Source organism: Tiliqua scincoides, chromosome 2 (genome assembly GCF_035046505.1).
Source record: "Tiliqua scincoides isolate rTilSci1 chromosome 2, rTilSci1.hap2, whole genome shotgun sequence".
Classification (NCBI taxonomy): domain Eukaryota; kingdom Metazoa; phylum Chordata; class Lepidosauria; order Squamata; family Scincidae; genus Tiliqua; species Tiliqua scincoides.
The window spans coordinates 225396825-225413322 of NC_089822.1; the positions used below are offsets into that span (position 1 = coordinate 225396825).

The following is a 16498-nucleotide window of genomic DNA, read 5'->3' on the forward strand; positions in this document are numbered from 1 at the left end:
TGCGAAAGACAGGCCTCCCGGCGCTATCTTGGGTTTTCCAAAGACTACATTTCCCAGCATGCCGTTCTCGACTCGCGTGCTTTGGCACGATCTGAAGGGAGAGGCTGAGGCAAGGGCAGAGCCTGGCCTTGGGGGCGGGGCCAGCTGGGGTGAGGGCTGAGCCAGCGCCTTCCTGCAGTGCTGTGGGGTTTGTGTCCTGCTTGGTTCTGCTTCCCATTGAAGAGTCTCTCCGTAGGGACTCCTTTAGGAGCCCAGAATGTCTCGCAGTGTAAGTGCGGCTCTTTTTGCTTCTTCTTGGAGAGGGGCTGTTTTCTCCAGGGCGGGTGAAGGACCCGCCAGTGCTTGGCTGGTGGCATGTTCAGGCTGTGCAGTTCTGGGTGCACCCTGGGTGAAGGGTCCAGCTTGCTAGGATGGGCTTACTCCTGAGTAAATAGGAGTAGGCTCAGATTGTATGGGGGATAGCTTAGCCCTAGGAGCCATTGTTTCTCAAACTGTGGGTTGGGACCTACTAGGTGGGTCGTGAGCCAATTTCAGGTGGGTCCCCATTCATTTCACTATTTTATTGGGTTGTATGGGGGCTAGCTTAGCCCCTAGCGCAGTGTTTCTCAAACTGTGGGTTGGGACCTACTAGGTGGGTTGTGAGCCAATTTCAGGTGGGTCCCCATTCATTTCAATATTTTATTGGGTTATATGGGGGCTAGCTTAGCCCCTAGCGCATTGTTTCTCAAACTGTGGGTTGGAACCTACTAGGTGGATTCTGAGTCAATTTCAAGTTGGTCCCCGTTCATTTCAATATTTTACTGGGTTGTATGTGGGCTAGCTTAATCCCTAGCTAGTTTATCAGCATGACCTGTCTGCAGGAAGCAGCCCCTTTTTTGGTTTATGATCAAAACCCAAGCAGTGCACATCCTTAGTTTACGCATCTAAACTTCAGCTGTACAGCAGTATTTCTCATCCAGTGGTACAGGTACCACCAGTGGTACTTGAAGAGGTGTCTGGTGGTACTTGCAGAACCCCTGGACACCTGCTGCCCGACAGTGAGACCAGGAATGCGACACAACAAACAGTGGTAGCAGGCGCGGCTTGGCAAGCAGAGCTCCAAAACATGCTTTTTCCACGCTCAAAAAGGCCTTCCCATCTACTTTGAGCTTCTTACTGTTTAGTGCAGGGATGTCCAAACATTTTGGCAGGAGGGCCACATCATCTCTCTGACACTGTATTGGGGGCCGGGAAAAAAGAATTAATTTACATTTAAAATTTGAATAAATTTACATAAATGAATATATTAGAGATGGAACTTATATGAATGAATGAAGGTCTTGCAGTAGCTCAAGGCCTTGCACAAAGCAAGGCTGGCCTTTCCTTTGCTGCCAATGCTGCATCACAGAGGTGAATCAGCAAGTAGTGGAGGGAGCCCTCATCCCACAGTTCACACAAGAGGTTGAACAGTTGCCTTCAAGCTGAGAGCCATTGCGTCAGGCCAGCATGGGCTCCAGGAAATCTCCAGAGGGCCAGATGCTCATTGGAGACTGGGGGCTCCCTGGGGGCCGGATTGGAAGTCCCCGAGGGCCGCAAGTGGCCCCCGGGCCAGGGTTTGGGCACCCCTGGTTTAGTGTGTCACATCAGGCCTCCCAACCCAGAATTAACTGGTGATGATGTCATTGCCAGTTACATCTGCTGGTACTTGAATAGGTGGACCATGTGAAGTGGTATGGCGGCGTGAAGTGATATGACAAACACTGAGAAATGCTGGTTTAGATGTATAAACTAAGAAAATGATGCATATTGCTTGGGTTACATTGCAGAGCAGTCCTTTCTTCCCTGTCCCGTTTAAACCAGTGTTTCTCAATGTTTCTCCCCTGCTGTACGACTTCGCATGATCCACCTATTGCAACAAAGAGGCTCAGGGTGGACAGGAGAGCTTTTTCTAGCACAAGAAAAGTGCATGCAGGAGCTCTGCCCACTGAGCCAAACCCTCCTATTGTTGTTGCTGGTCATGTTGGGGTCCTGTGTGTACCACCAGACACCACCTCAAGTAACACTGGTTTATGCCACTGGGGATGTATTGCATCCTTGAAAGATCATGTGTTGTAAACTACTGTGATTCTCAATGATACAGGCTGTGCTGCCAAACTTTTCTGCTATTACCATGTTACTCAGCTATACCCTTGGAAAAGGGTGTTTGCTTGTCTGTGAATTGCCTCTAGGGTGTTTTCATTTATAATCTTAACAGATTTGTCTTGTTGCTTTCCAGCATATACATGTAAACATTATGACCTGCCCTGGCTACAGCATAAAGCAATTTAAAAGTGGCTTGCTTCTACTTTCCATCTTATATTAATGAAAAGTGGTATCCAGTGATTGACATAAGAAAAGATAACGGGCTGCGGTGAGCAAACATTGTTTTAAAAGAAAACAAAACCCAGATTTAAAAAACCAAGCACAATGTTGATCAGCAGTTCCTCAGAAAAAGGTTGACAAGGCTAGGAGATCCCAGCAAGTCTCTGAAGATCCAGAGGCTTATTGGGGGATCCCGGCGGGCCAGATTGGAGGGCCCTAAGGGCTGCAAATGGCCCCCAGGCTGGGGTTTAGTCACCCCTCCCTTAGACAAAGGAAGATCCTTGGAAAATTCAAGAAAACTGGCAATCCTTCTTTAGGCTAACAAGATGCCTCTATCATCTTCACATCACCACCATGCAATACTGTGCATATCTACTCAGACATAAGCCCTGTTGAGATCAGTGGGACTTATTGCCAGTTAAGTGTGTATAGGCTTGCAGTCCAAATCTGCTTTCTCAGCCAGTTGTTCTAGTGTTATTCCTGTTATAGTTTCCTAATCAGTACTACTAAAGTTATGTCTCTGTATCAGCATGTATGGTTTGATTTTTATGGTGGTTTGTTCAGAATTTCTAAAGTACAAGATGTTGTGAAGCAGTGTTTTTCTGTTATAAAAAGGCGTTCTGATGTTAATGCGTCAAAACAATTGCTTAAGCTGTGCTTACAAACAAGCAGCAGTAGACATGTATTACTCTTGCTTATAGATCCAGGTAGAACTTTTTGCACTGGGTGCATGATGTTACCCTGAGAAACAAGTGTGTATTCATGTTTGGTTCCAAAGCAAGTTACTACGGCAGCCACCAAATATTTTGACTAGACACACCCTTGCATGTGCTTAAGCCTTCAGTCCTCTTCTTAATTTTGTAACTACGTTATTTTAGGGCTGTGTCATAATATAGTTTGAGAAATATCTTCTGTGAACGATTGAGCACTCTGTGCTCATTTAGATTTATCTTGATTTTAAAATCAAGAAATTAAAAAATGAACCAAACCTTGCAATTCTTTAGTTTTTTAACATTTGGAAGACTCCAAAATTGGTGGGCCACTTCATGCATTTGACTGAGAGAGGATCATATAGTGGAGAAATACGTGGTCTGTGTACAGTATATATGGTATTATGTTACAGATGTGTTCCATGTGTCGGCCTGCAACCACATAGGCTGCTTGACAATGTTTTTCCCCCTCCTCCTGAGGGTTTTGTGTCTATGTATACAGGCCTATGTAAGGAGTGTCTGGTTCAAGGGATGGGAAGTGTGTGTGTACCCATTCCTTCCCCTTTAGAACTACAATTCTTGGCCAACTGAGGATATGAATTGGCCCAGACTGAACAGGAATACTCTTCAATAAGTGTTCTGCTAACCACAGCCTTGCTCTGTTAGAACAGCTTTTCCAATTCCAAACTGTACTCTGATTAAATTGTCACAAGTGACTGTGCATTCAGTAGGGAAGGCAAAAACATCATAGGTGAATTTGCAAAAATAAGTCCCAAGCTTATGGTTGAGACTTCTAAAAACTGGTATATACCACAAGGAGGGATTGCAGGTCTGTTGGTGATATTTCAGGTGCTGTGTATAGACAGTCCCAGGTTCAGTTCCTGGCATTTCCACATGGGGCTGGAAATGACTTCTGTCTAAAGGCCCAATCCCATCCAATTTTCCAGTGCTGGTGCAGTTGTGCCAATGGAGCGTGCACTACATCCTGTGGTGGGGAGGCAGTCACAGAGGCCTCCTCAAGATATGGAAACATTTGTTCCCTTACCTCAAGGCTGCATTGTGGCTGCACCAGTGCTGGAAGGTTGGATAGGATTGGACCCTGAGCCCCTGTAGAGCCATGGCAGATCAGTAACCAAATACCATCCTATCCTAAACTATCATTTTTCCTAGGAAATTGCCAACAATGCTATTCACAACACCTGTGTGGTGCCACTAGTATGCTGGGTGCACATACCGTCTCTCTTGCTGGGGAAGCTTCTGTGTCGGAAACTCTTTGCCAGAACGGTGTCAGGCCGCTGACTGGAGAGTTAGGTGTTGAGATCATTTTGTGGAGATAACACTGTCCACGATTATTTCATTTTCCTTTTTTTTTTTCTCTTTGAATAGTTCTCCGACATGGGTAACAAGAGAGAACATGTTAAAATTACAAGTGAGCAGAAGCCTGGGTTTTTGGAGCGTCTCAGTGAGACATCCGGGGGGATGCTCATTGGGCTAGGCACTTTTGCATTCGCTTTCTACCTTCTTTTTACTAATGAGGTAAGTGGAGAGGAGGAGGAAAAAAATATATTCAGATTGTTTCTCGGATAGGGGCGGGGGGAGCGGAGGTGGCAAACATAAAGCCCCGGGGCCTAATTCAGCCTTCTACACTGCATGCAACTAAATCTCAAATAGTGAACTTTACCAGTGGCTTTTTTCCCCCCAAACCTTCTTTTTCACTCTCACCTTGGGTTATCCTGCAGAAAGCATGCAGGAAGAGGAATTTGGAAGCTTATTGTTTGGTTATTTCATTTCTCCAAGGTGGCATGCGTGATTCTTCCCATCCCCGTTTTGCCCTCCTATGAATTCAGTTAGGCTGAGAGATGATGACAGGTCCAAAGTTGCCCATTGAGTTCTATGACTGAGCAGGAATTTGAACCTGAGTCTCCCTCATCTCCTAACCACTGTACTGGCCTGGCTCTCATGTTAATTGGAATAAGGTGGAGTTGATGTTGTGAGTAGGGGAAGGCATGGACATATATTAGTGGGGAAGTTAGTTGCCCATCTTATTGGAGTTTGATGCCCTTCATGTGCATCCATTGTTTGAAACTTGCACATACTCTTATTCAAATTGTGTACGGAATGCTGTCTTGTAAATTATTTGTCCCCAACCTTTATTACAGCAGCATTAATGAGGACAATCCTCTGTCAGCCAGAAGGTTTTGTTCTTTCATAACTGACCCTGAACTCTAGCAGGATGGATCTAGTACGCTTCCTACAGGATTGAGCTGTGCCCACCTGCATGTCCTCTGAGTCTCTTCTCTTTTGGGGAGTTGCTTGGACATGTTCTCTTGCCCAGGATCTTTGGGGCCTGGAAACCTTGTGCCATAAAACATAGCAGACTTCTGCCCTTCTGCTAACAGAATTTCAGTGTTTTTTCCCCACTGCTTCAATTCATTTTTACACCCACCCCCCCAAAGGGTTATCTGCTAAATACAATGGAGCAGATTAATTTCCCTTGAGACTATGTGATGCTGTTTGCAGATGGTTTCACTTCTGTGATCATCATCTATAAATAATCCCTTAAAGTATTATTCCGTTATAATGCTTATAAAACCTTGACAAGAGGTTAACAGCTGATGTGTTGGGGGATGATGCTTGTCAAGCAACTGACCTTGTTGCCGTTTGGTTGTTGAGTAAACTGTCCATTGTACTTTTACCACCAGCTGCCTATCAAACCCTCACTTTATGCTTCTGCTTATAGAATCCCTTAATAACTGTGTGACATCTCCCAAAAAAATCATTTTGACATCTCAGCTATAATTACAGAACTGTGTTAGGTCTGTCACTGGCTACTAGTTGTGAGCACTGTGTTCTTCCTTCAGCTTCAGAGGGAGTATACAGGGGAGCAACAGTGGGGGAGAGAGAGGACTGTTTTAAACTTGTGTTTGAGGGCTTTCTGGCGCATCTGGTTGGGAAATGGGATGCTAGATTTTGAGGGTGTTAAGATAATGTGCACCAAGTGCCAGATAATGAGGCTTTTACGATGCTTAGGTCTCTGTTTATGTCTGGAAACTTAATGTACTCTCATTCCACAAGGCTTAGTCCACACAGTAGTTACTTCCAGCACAGTGTTTCATTGCCATTGTTGCCTTCTCTTGGCCCATGTGTTCTAATTCCCTTTTTTCCTCCTTCTCTTACTCACTTAACTTCCTACAGGGGCGAGCTTTGAAGACTGCTCGCTCTCTTGATGAGGGGCTTTCTGTGGTGGTTCCTCTTGACAACATCCAGAGTATCTTACGTGAGAACGACAGGAAATTGGTGCACCTGTCTGGTGCCCTAAAAACGTCAAAGGCAAGTGAAATGGATTAATAAGAAAACATTTTTAAATGGATGGAGGGGGGAATGATTTGCTGCAGCCTTTTCTGTTGAGTGCAGATGCCTTTCCTAGAAAAAAAGTTCTCAGATGTCTTCTTCATCTTATCCCATGCAATATTTTTATGTCTGCTTGAGAATTTGCACCTGTAAGCTGGATCCAAAGTTTAATGTAGACTAGTGAAAATATGGGAATGGGCTGTGGTTCAGTAGTAGTGTGCATGTTTTTCATGCAGGATGTCCCAGGTTTAATCCCCCCCAATCACCATGTAGGGTAGAGAAAAAATTCCTGTCTTAACCTGTGGAGAAACCGCTGTCAATGAATTACATAGCCTAGTGATCTGACTCAGTATTTATTCAAGTTATTCAGTTTTCTCCTGAATGGGCACTCAAAACAGCTTACCAAATAGAACAGTGGCATAAAAATTAAAGCAGAGCATCAAATAGATGCATACATACACCACTTTAAAAGTTTAAAATTATAAAGTATAAGAATAATCAAAATAAAATAACTGGAAGCCCCATTATCCCTTTTTATAAGTAACATCTTGGATTGGCAGAACTGTTTGCTGTGGCCTACTGTTCAATTCTCAAAATGATGCTGGATCCTGTTGGGCCACAGAATACTACTGAATTACAGTTCACATAGCACTTTCCTGCAAATATTGATCCCTAAAATATTTTAAGAGAGTACAGTCCAGAAGTGAATTTCTTGAAACCCCAAGGCTGGCACTGGGCATTTGGCAGTCATGTCCTCTGACTCAGAACTTTTATTCCCTGGAATTGCTGTGGTTCCTCAGTGGCAGGCACATGCTTGGAACCACCTCTTATTGTTGCTTGGGATGTTTCACAACCACATATTGGCATTAAAAGCAGATTCCAGGGCTGAGCCCTTGCAGGAATTGAGTCATGGAAGGTATGCAGAAAAGGTATGCAGAAAAGTCTTTGCTTTAAGGCGGAGGTTCTGAAACTGGGGTGTTGTGATGCCCTAGCCTGAGAAGCTCAGCCTTTGCCCCTTTAAGGGGCAGAGTGGGAGATGGCAGTGACGCAATCAGAATGATCAGTGGGGATCCAGGGGCTTGGTTTTTACTCACCCCTGTCTGTTGTGGCATCCAGGGAGTGCGAGGAGCCCTGCAGGGCTTCCTGCATCTCAAAACGTTGAAGAAATGCAATTGCAACCCATTTCCGGGTTGCGATTGTAAAACCGGAAGTGGGTCGCAATAGCATTTCTTCAACATTTTGAGACACATGGAGCCTGTGGATCACAGAGTGCACTGCAAGGTTCCCCACACACACACCCCCCAGATGCCACAGCAGGCAGGAGTGAGTAAAAACCAAGCCCCTGGATCCAGCTGGTGGTGCAAGTATTCCGACTGCTTTGCCACCATCCCCCTGCCCCTGCAAACACTTAGAGCATCTCAAACTCTACACAAGAGTTTGAGAACCTTAAGGGGCTTTCCAGTTCGTGTTTTACCATACCGTGATATTGCAGTAGCATGCCAGCAAGGCTTGGAGCCGCCTCTTGAGTGGAGATCTGTTGCACCCCACACTAATGAATGACAAGATAGTACAGCTGTATGGATTGTGGCATAGTGGAGAGTAGAATCTGCTACCCAGCCAGGCCTCTGTTAGCCAAGACTCCGTATCAGAAAGCTAGGTCTAGTGAGTTGACTTGCCAAATAGTGTCCACGCAGCACTGGATCTACCAGGCATATCTGTTTTTTTTTCTTTCCTTCTTATTTATGTCCTCTTACTCCCGTGTTTTGGCCGGTTCTTGTGAGTGAGATAATAAAGACCCATCATCCCATCATGTTTGCTTTAGTTACCAGCACTGTCTTGAACTGCGGCTAGTTTGCTTTGGTAGGGCTTATATCAGGCTCTTGGACAATCAGAAGACCGGGTTAAGAGCCAATTTGCAGCTTGATAATTCTTGAAAGCAGAAGAAAACATTGGGTGGGAAAATAATTGCTTATCAGGCCTTGCTGATTGGCCACTAACATTGATTTCTGGCTCCAATCTTTAAGGAAGTACTGACTTAACCTCTGACTTAAATTCTCTTTGTGTCTGCTAGCCTTTGTATGATCCCAGCTATGGGCTTTCTATCCGGGCTGTTAAACTAAAGCGCCATGTGGAAATGTACCAGTGGGTTGAGCATGAAGATTCCAAGTAAGATGAACCCTTATGAATGTTTGCTCTGTCCTGGTGTAGTTAATGCACTTGTAGTTTACTCAGTCCAGTTAGAGATTAAGTGGCGTGCATGTATATCTGTCCAACTGCAACTTGTTCTTCTATGCAACCCTCTTGGCATGGGCCTGCCTGTGAATGTGATTCAGTGTGGCCTTTTCTTTTAGTGTCCAGTTATTTTTCTCTGTGATGACTGATATTCAAAGCTATTGGGAGTATATGAGTGCCAGACAATGAGTCATTTGTTTATAGCTGGCATTTGAAGTGGAAAGTTTGAGGAACTGAGATACCTTGGAGACCTTTTTCCACAGTCTTCTGTTCCCTGCCTCTTTGGCCCTCCAGCTTCTGTGGCCCTCATCCATTCCTGCCAAGGGGCCCAGTGCTGCCCCATCCCCCAACGGTGACATTTTCTCTTAAAGCAACTTCACATGTTCAGGCTCCTTAGTAGAAGTTGCTTGAAACTGCCTCCTCATTGTGCTGGCACTACATGCCGCCCATTATGCATAGCACTGCTTGCTGCATGTGGTCGCCTCCATTGCTTTTTTGAAATTCATAGAGCCTCCTATGGAGATTCTGTGGTGGCACCACCTGCAGAAGGAAATGCCACATGAAGTTGCTTCCACTTGTAGACTGTTTCAGGCAGGTTTCCTGTGGGATAGTAAGGTGCACTGGGATAGTAAGATTACACATCCTTTCCTTATGTTTTCTGTTATCAGACCACTACCTATCTCTTCACTTTTCTTCAGCTCTTTCTTCCTGTTTTTCCTCTCTGCAACACTCTTACTGTTCCCTCTCTGTCACTCCAACCAGCGGCTTTCATCTCTTTATTGAGTTCTTTCTGCCATCCCAGCAGAGCATCCATTACCTCACCACACTGCACTGCTTGGCCAGCAATCTGTTGTGTAAACATTCACCTGGTTAAGGAAGATGTTATGCTGGCACTAGCTAATATTGGGCCTGTTGTGTGTAATAAAGTTGTGTGGAATATGATGAGCTTATCATGGGTTGTAATTAATTGCATATTGTGCTTCTGTGTGTTTTTATTTATTTCCTTTATAGGGAATATGAAGAAAATGGCGAAGTTAAGAAAGAAACAAGATATACATATAGTAAGTAAACTAGCAAAGAAATTTTTCTGTTGGCTATCTTTGACTTCAGACAACTGAGAGATGGGCAGAAATTCAACTCGTAGCTCTCAATGTCTTATCTTGGAGCTGGGAAAAGTTGTCCTGTGATGATCTGAACTGCTTCTGTTGAAATTCTTCCTGTTGTGTTGTTTAAAGGTGTGCCAAACTACTGTCTTGAAAAAGATAGTGTTCAAAATTGAAAATGATTTTGGGACAATATTTATTTTATAAATTTATACCCCTCTTGCAGTTTAAAAACTGCACAAGGTGGCTTACAATAAGGTTAAACATAAGATCATTTAGAAATTAAAACACAATCAATAGGCAATAAAATAACAGTAATGGATAAAACATTCCTTGCTAAATACAGCAGAGTAGCAGTAAGAGAACAGTTTCATGATTATAAGACAGCAGTGAGGCAGTCCCCCTATCCTCCCCCTTTGTACATTTCAGTATGTGGATGTCTTTCAGTGCCTCTATTGTTTGTTAGTTGTGTCCATAATCAATAAAAGCTGAGAAGAATGTTCTGGGCTAGCATCTCCACAACCTCTTTTCCCTTTTCAGATACTGAATGGAAATCTGAACTTGTCAACAGCAGAAATTTTGATCGTGAAATTGGCCATAAAAATCCCAGGTAAATTCTGTCTCTCTCTCCACCTGCTGTTCCCCCCCCTCCGTACCCAGTTTTCTCATTATGAACATTCTGTAAAGTTGGGATGAATTCTGGCTCTTCTGATGTGGTTCTTGTGAACTATGGGGCATCCCACAGATTTCTTTTTATTGCACTTAACACTTCAGTCCAGCTGACTTTGTCAGCTATTTCAGAACCAGAATCACTCTGCAAATGAACTTGTGTGTGGTTTTTGGACAGCATGGCCACATGCTAGTTGCTTTACTCAGGAATATAGAAATACCCACAGATCCTTGTTCTGTCAGGAGTCTTGCATGCATTTGATTTAATCACAGTTGCCCTGCATTTACCTTTCTGTTCAATATGCTGGAGTTCACCTGCCAATCTTTTTGTCCACACAGTGCCATGGCTGTAGAATCTTTCACTGCAGTTGCACCTGATGTTCAGGTGGGCGCTTACTTCCTTTCCAAAGGTAGGAAAGAAGTTTTAGTTTGGTTTTATTTAGGCAAAGCTTTACCAACACTTCTCACCTTTACCAACCCCCACCCACAAATAGTTTAAGATGATTTCATTTTGGAAAAATAACAAAGAAAACCTTAATAATAATAATAATAATAATAATAATAATAATAATAATAATAATAATAATAATAATAATTATTATTATTATTATTATTATTATTATTATTATTATTATTATTATTATTATTATAATTTTGGGTTTTGTTGAACCCTTGCAGGGCAGAAAGTACATGAGACCAAGATGGTCTGGATAGGCTTGTAATTCAGTATCATGTTCTCGGGTAGGGGTGTCAAACATAAATGCCTGTGGGTCGAATGCAGCCCCCCAGAAGCAATTTATCTATTCCCCATTATAATGTTGGAATAGGGCTAGACTCAACAGAGCAATTACTGGCCAAGGGAGTTGTTCCTCTACCCATGTTGTTTGCAGCAAATAAGGCACAAGAAGACTTGAGCAAAAATCTTTAAAGTAAAAAAAAGTTTACTCACAACTCCATGGTAACACACACTTAGTTAGATCAAGGATTCTCAACACTTCGAAGACCAGGAGCCCTAGATAGCTGCTCCTGGGTGCATGCAAGTACAATAAAACAATTAAAAGCAGAGACTGAGAAAACACACATCTGCACAAGAGAGAAGCCAGGAAGAAAGAGAATGTATATTTTAAGAGGAAATCAAGACACATCTTTTTCAACAACCACTAGAAGGGAACACTACAAGGTACAGTATCATTTCAGCTGCCCTCTGCTGGTACATGCAATTTAGTGTTGCTATTCCCCAACATACATATAATTGGGCTCTCCCTGCTTGATAATTGGGCTCTCTCATATCTTGAAAATATGAACAAGACTTCCGTATTTTTCTTCTGTCCTTGCAGCTAATGTGTTTCTATGCGAGAACAGTGTGTTCGTTTCTGTATGAAACGAGTTTGACATTTCTGTGCTAGTGTCCAGAATAGAGTGAATACTTTTTCATCTTCCTTAGACCTTGTGGACAAAATTGATAACTTCAAACAGATGAGCTTGTCCAGGCTGGAAGATCCCCATGCTGATGTGATCCGCTCAGGGGACTACTTCTTTCACAGCGAGAACCCTCGGCGTCCAGAAGTAAGAAGCCAGTGACAGGAACAAAAATGAATACATGCAGCACTTTGTCATGTGTTGTCTTCCCCCTCTCCCCTTCCTTGAATGCAAATATCTTGCCCTTGACAAGGTGGACCTTAGCCGCATATAAAGTTGTTCCCTTCTTTCCCTTCTGTTAGCAGCCTGAGAGAAGTTATGCTAGTGAGCTTCCTCCATCTCTTGAAATGTGGGAGTAGCATTATCTCTGAGGATGTGAAAGGCCCCTAAAATCTCTGCTGGGATGTATCCATTGTCAACAGTGTTGCTTGCCTCTTTCAGGTTGGAGACCTTCGTGTTTCCTTCTTCTATGCAGGTTTAAGTGCGGATGTGCCCTACGTGGGCCCAGTAGATATGGTAAGTGTTTGGCTCTCTCCCATTCCCCTCCATGCAAAGTGACAACATTCCATAATCCTAATAGTTGAAATCTGTTACATTTTTGCCTCTGCCACTTTTCAGGTGACAATAATTGCTCGTCAACAAGGGGACCGCTTGGCTTCATATCAAACCAAATCTGGGGATGTCTTACAAATTCTCCATCCTGGTGAACTCTCCGTTGAGGTAAGAGTTGATAATCGGGTAAGAGTTGATTTGGGCATGGGTTATGGCCAGTGTGGGTTTTCTGCTGGGTCCGGAGGCTGTGGAAAGCTTGTCCAGGAGGCCTTGCAACCCACTAGTGAGTCATGACCCTCAGTTTGGGAATCAACTGGTAGATCAGCTGACTGTCATGGTATTTCACAAACGCAGAAGGTCTAATATGGCTTTAAAAAAAAACAAAACCTTGCAGAAAAAGTCAACAAATTGTGGTTGGCTTCTAGGATATTCAACACAGATTGAAGGTACAAAAATACGTGCACATCTATCGACAGTACTGTTTGATATTGAGAATTTCAAAAGCTCTGTTTATGCTTCCTGCTGCATATGCAGAAATAATGGAATGTGTGCTTATAGGATAGCAAAGTATGTGATCAGGTGTGTTCACATTTTTAGGAAGTATTCCAAAAAGAGCATGCAGGTAACAGCATGAAAACTTGGGGCCTACGTGGGGCTGGCTGGCTGGCAATGTTCGTTGGTATCAGTCTGATGACCAGAATTTTTCACACCTTAGGTAAGTTTGTTGATGCAGCCTGGCTTCTAAATAAAACAGTAATCAAAGTCTTGGAACCAAATAACTTGCATACCTAGGGAGTTCTGCATTTCAAATATGACCTGATCATTGAACTCACTATTGCTGTAGAGGTGTAAAGATCCTGTTTATACTAGATGTAAGCTCTCCATTGATTGTATGTTGACCTAGTCTCTCCCCCCCCCCCCCGGCTTCAAATATTATGCTGTTGCTGGTCTGGGTGTCAGAATATGATGGATCTTTTCATTGTGTAGGGCACTCTAGTTTAGATCACAACTTATTGGAAGGGAAAGCATGGAGTTATTCCTGTACTGAGCTATAGTAAAGTCATGCCTCTGCAAATTGTGAGGGCAAGAAACTCGCTTCCATTTCTTATAGAAGTGGACAATGCAAAAAGTCTACTTCTTTTATGAACTGATTGCTCACTCATGCACCCTTTAAGGTAAAGTGTGTGCACTTTCTCAAACTTTCCTTTGTGTATGGATGACACCACCAGTCAGCACTGTTTATTTACACCCTTGCTGGAAATTATTTTAGGTATTACATTTGTATTCCACCGTTTCCTCCAAGGAGCTGAAGGTGGTATCTAAGGTTCCTTTTTGTATTCTCTCACTAATGCTTTGAGACTGAATGAGCTAAGACATAGTGAGCTTTGTGGGTGAATAGACTTTCATTTTTGCCTTCCCAAGTCCAGTGTGCTGCCTGTGGTATTGCATTGGTTGTTCAGAGCTCAGAGGCCAGACAAAGAGACAAAGGAGGTGAAGACTTAATCCTATGTTGATGCAATGGTGAAGAAGAGGTCTGTCCTGGATGCTGATTAGATTCAAGGCTCAGTTTAGCAATCACATTTGTTTTGCAGTTTTTTCACACTAATGCAGATGCTTCATGTGCTGCTTGATTCTTCTCCCCATTGCAGTGGACTGGTTTCCAGTAGTCCGGGACCTGGTTAACATCGGCCTGAAAGCGTTTGCCTTTTGTTTAGCCACTTCTCTATCCCTGCTGACCATTTCAGCCGGGTGGCTTTTCTACCGACCACTCTGGGCAATACTGATTGGGTTATTGGCTGCAGTTCCCATTGTGATTGCAAGATCCCGGGTTCCACCAAAGAAGCAGCAGTGACAGCGAGAAGAGTGTACCTCTGTGTCTACTCCTGAATCTCCTTGGAACCACGAGACGTCTGAAGCATCAATCGCTGTGCGTGTGTGTGTGTGTGTGTGTGTTTAAACACAAAATTCAAAACTCTTTGACACTGCAGTTCAGACCAAAGAGTTCCATGATGCAACCAGATGCACAACAGTTGTACTGTTTTTATAATGTAACCAGGGGGGAAAATACAATTGTTCCCGTTTTTTCCCCTGCTAAGTCAGGAAGCATAATACTAGAGATAAGTAGTGGAATTTTTCTATGCCTGCTATTAAGCACAGGTGAAATGGTCTCATAATCTGAGGAAAACATCTGTTATTTCTCAGAAAGGAAGGGCTACTCCGTGTAGCCTTGATGGAAACTAGGTGAAGCTTTGAAACGGTGTGCAAAGCATTGCAGTATTTGCCAGTTCCCCACTTACCTCTGCTGAGGATGTGCTAGACATTTTTAAAATGCATGTCAGTGTCACACTTCACATTTGCCCTATGACGTTTTGGTTCTAATCCTTGTATATGTGTGCGCCTGTATTTCAAGTTACATGTAGGACCTCCAGTGTGTTGCACATGCAGCCCTGCTGGCCTTGTTAATGTACCTATCTGCATTTTTTTCCAGTGTTAATACTGAATTGTATTCAGATATTAAGCATGCATGCACCTCTGTCCTAATTCTTCTTTTTGCATACCCTTTTCTTTAGCCATAACACCAATATGGTAGATGCCTCAATTGGATTTGTATCTGTGATCGTTCTAAATGTGAAGAAACCACTTTGCAAATGTATATTACTCAGAGCAGTGGTATTCAAACTCCCAAAGTTTGAGCCGCACTAAGTTCTTGTGGGGGCGGGGGGAGGCAGCGGCATGATCCCCAGGATCACTCTACTCAGGGGGGCTGCAGGGGCTTGGGTACACTTACCAGAGCCTCCCAGGGGTGTGGGGAGCCCTGTGCAACCTTCTGCAGGGCTCCCCGCAGCTTCAGAAGTGAAAGTGGAGCGATTACTCTCCACTTCCACTTTAGCAGAGGCGGGACATGATCGCTCTGCTTTCGCTTTCAAAGCTGTAGAGAGCCCTGCAGAAGGTTGTGCAGGGCTTCCCGCACCCCTGGGAGGCTGCAGGAGGCTCTGGTAAGTGTACCCGTGTACCCAAGCCCCTGCAGCCCCCCTGAGAGGCGTGATCCTGGGGATCGCGCTGCTGCCTCTTCCCTGCCTCCTGGCTGCCCCCGCCCCTTAAGGGCAGGGCTGGGGTGTCATGACGCCCCAGTCTGAAAACCCCTGACTTAGAGGCAAATTTTATTCTCTCACCCTCCCACTAGTACAGCTCTATCAAAAAGGACCACACTATCCAGCGGGGGGAGGGTAGATTGGGAGGCTTTGGAGTGGAAAGGGGATTTAAATCCCCTTACCCCTCTGTAACCCACCTGCCCTGCAACAGACCTCTTCAGATCTGTGGCAGTGCTCTTGGATTAGTGCGTGTCGGAGGAGAAAAAGGGGGTGGGGAAGCTGCAAAAAGAGAGTAGGATGTGGTGCACTCCATCGCCACCAGATTCACTCCCTCCTGTAGCCTCCTCCACCCTCCCCACTCAGTTGCTCCTCCACAGCCTTATCTGCTCCACCATACATGAACAGGCCCTATGACGGACAGGGAGCACTGTCATCTGACATGGTAGTGCTCCCAAAATGGCCACCAATGGAGCACTGTGTGTTCCATCAGCAGCCATTTTGCAGCTGTGGAAGTGTCTTCCTTTGTCACAAAAAGCTCTGCAGTACAGCCCAATCTTCCAAAGGTTTGGATTGTTTTCTAGTTAAATTATGATTTCTCTCTCTCTTTAAAAAAGCAATACTAAACCAAAGATGTATTAACAGCCGTAAGAGATTGTCTCTAATGCAGTGATCGTCAACCTTTTTCATGCCATGACCCCAATAATTAAAGTATGATACTGGGGACCCACTGCCTATCTCACCCCCCTCCCAGAACCCAACCCACCTCCTGTCCTTGCCCACCTTATTTTTCCCTGTTTCTTCTCCATAACCTTGTGAGGTAGCAGCCTGAGTAGGACCAGACTTAGAAGCTGCAGCGCAAGACAGTGTGAAGAGGCTGTGTAGGATTGTTATCACGAACTCAGTTTTGATAAGGCAGCACCATTATTGGATTATTTGATCCAGGCCCTCTCTTGCACAGGCTTTGAAAGGTTGCTGTGACTCCCCAAATGAGGCTTCACAACCTGGGGTCTTGATGCACAGGTTGAAGAAC

General features: G+C 44.2%; 1 protein-coding gene across 2 annotated transcripts; it reads left to right on the top strand.

Annotated features, from left to right (window-relative positions):
- Positions 1–158: 158 nt before the first annotated feature.
- TMEM43 (transmembrane protein 43) lies at positions 159–15115 on the top strand. Of its 2 annotated transcripts, XM_066614994.1 has the most exons (13): positions 159–268; positions 2255–2389; positions 4437–4586; positions 6246–6380; positions 8473–8567; positions 9645–9694; positions 10277–10346; positions 10745–10815; positions 11850–11971; positions 12266–12340; positions 12443–12544; positions 12974–13091; positions 14026–15115. In XM_066614994.1, the coding sequence occupies exons 3-13, from the start codon at positions 4446–4448 to the stop codon at positions 14226–14228; spliced, it is 1182 nt and encodes a 393-aa protein (XP_066471091.1). In that variant the 5' UTR covers positions 159–268; positions 2255–2389; positions 4437–4445; the 3' UTR covers positions 14229–15115. The 2 variants fall into 2 exon arrangements, with proteins under 2 accessions (XP_066471091.1, XP_066471090.1); XM_066614993.1 differs by lacking the exon at positions 2255–2389.
- The last annotated feature ends 1383 nt before the right edge of the window (positions 15116–16498 follow it).

What these genes read in the sequence shown, in the direction of transcription:
- TMEM43 (XM_066614993.1), top strand. An exon ending in ATTGGCCATAAAAATCCCAG is followed by an intron (nt 10,347 to 10,744) that starts GTAAATTCTGTC and finishes TTGTCCACACAG; the next exon opens with TGCCATGGCTGTAGAATCTT. An exon ending in CAGAATTTTTCACACCTTAG is followed by an intron (nt 13,092 to 14,025) that starts GTAAGTTTGTTG and finishes TCCCCATTGCAG; the next exon opens with TGGACTGGTTTCCAGTAGTC.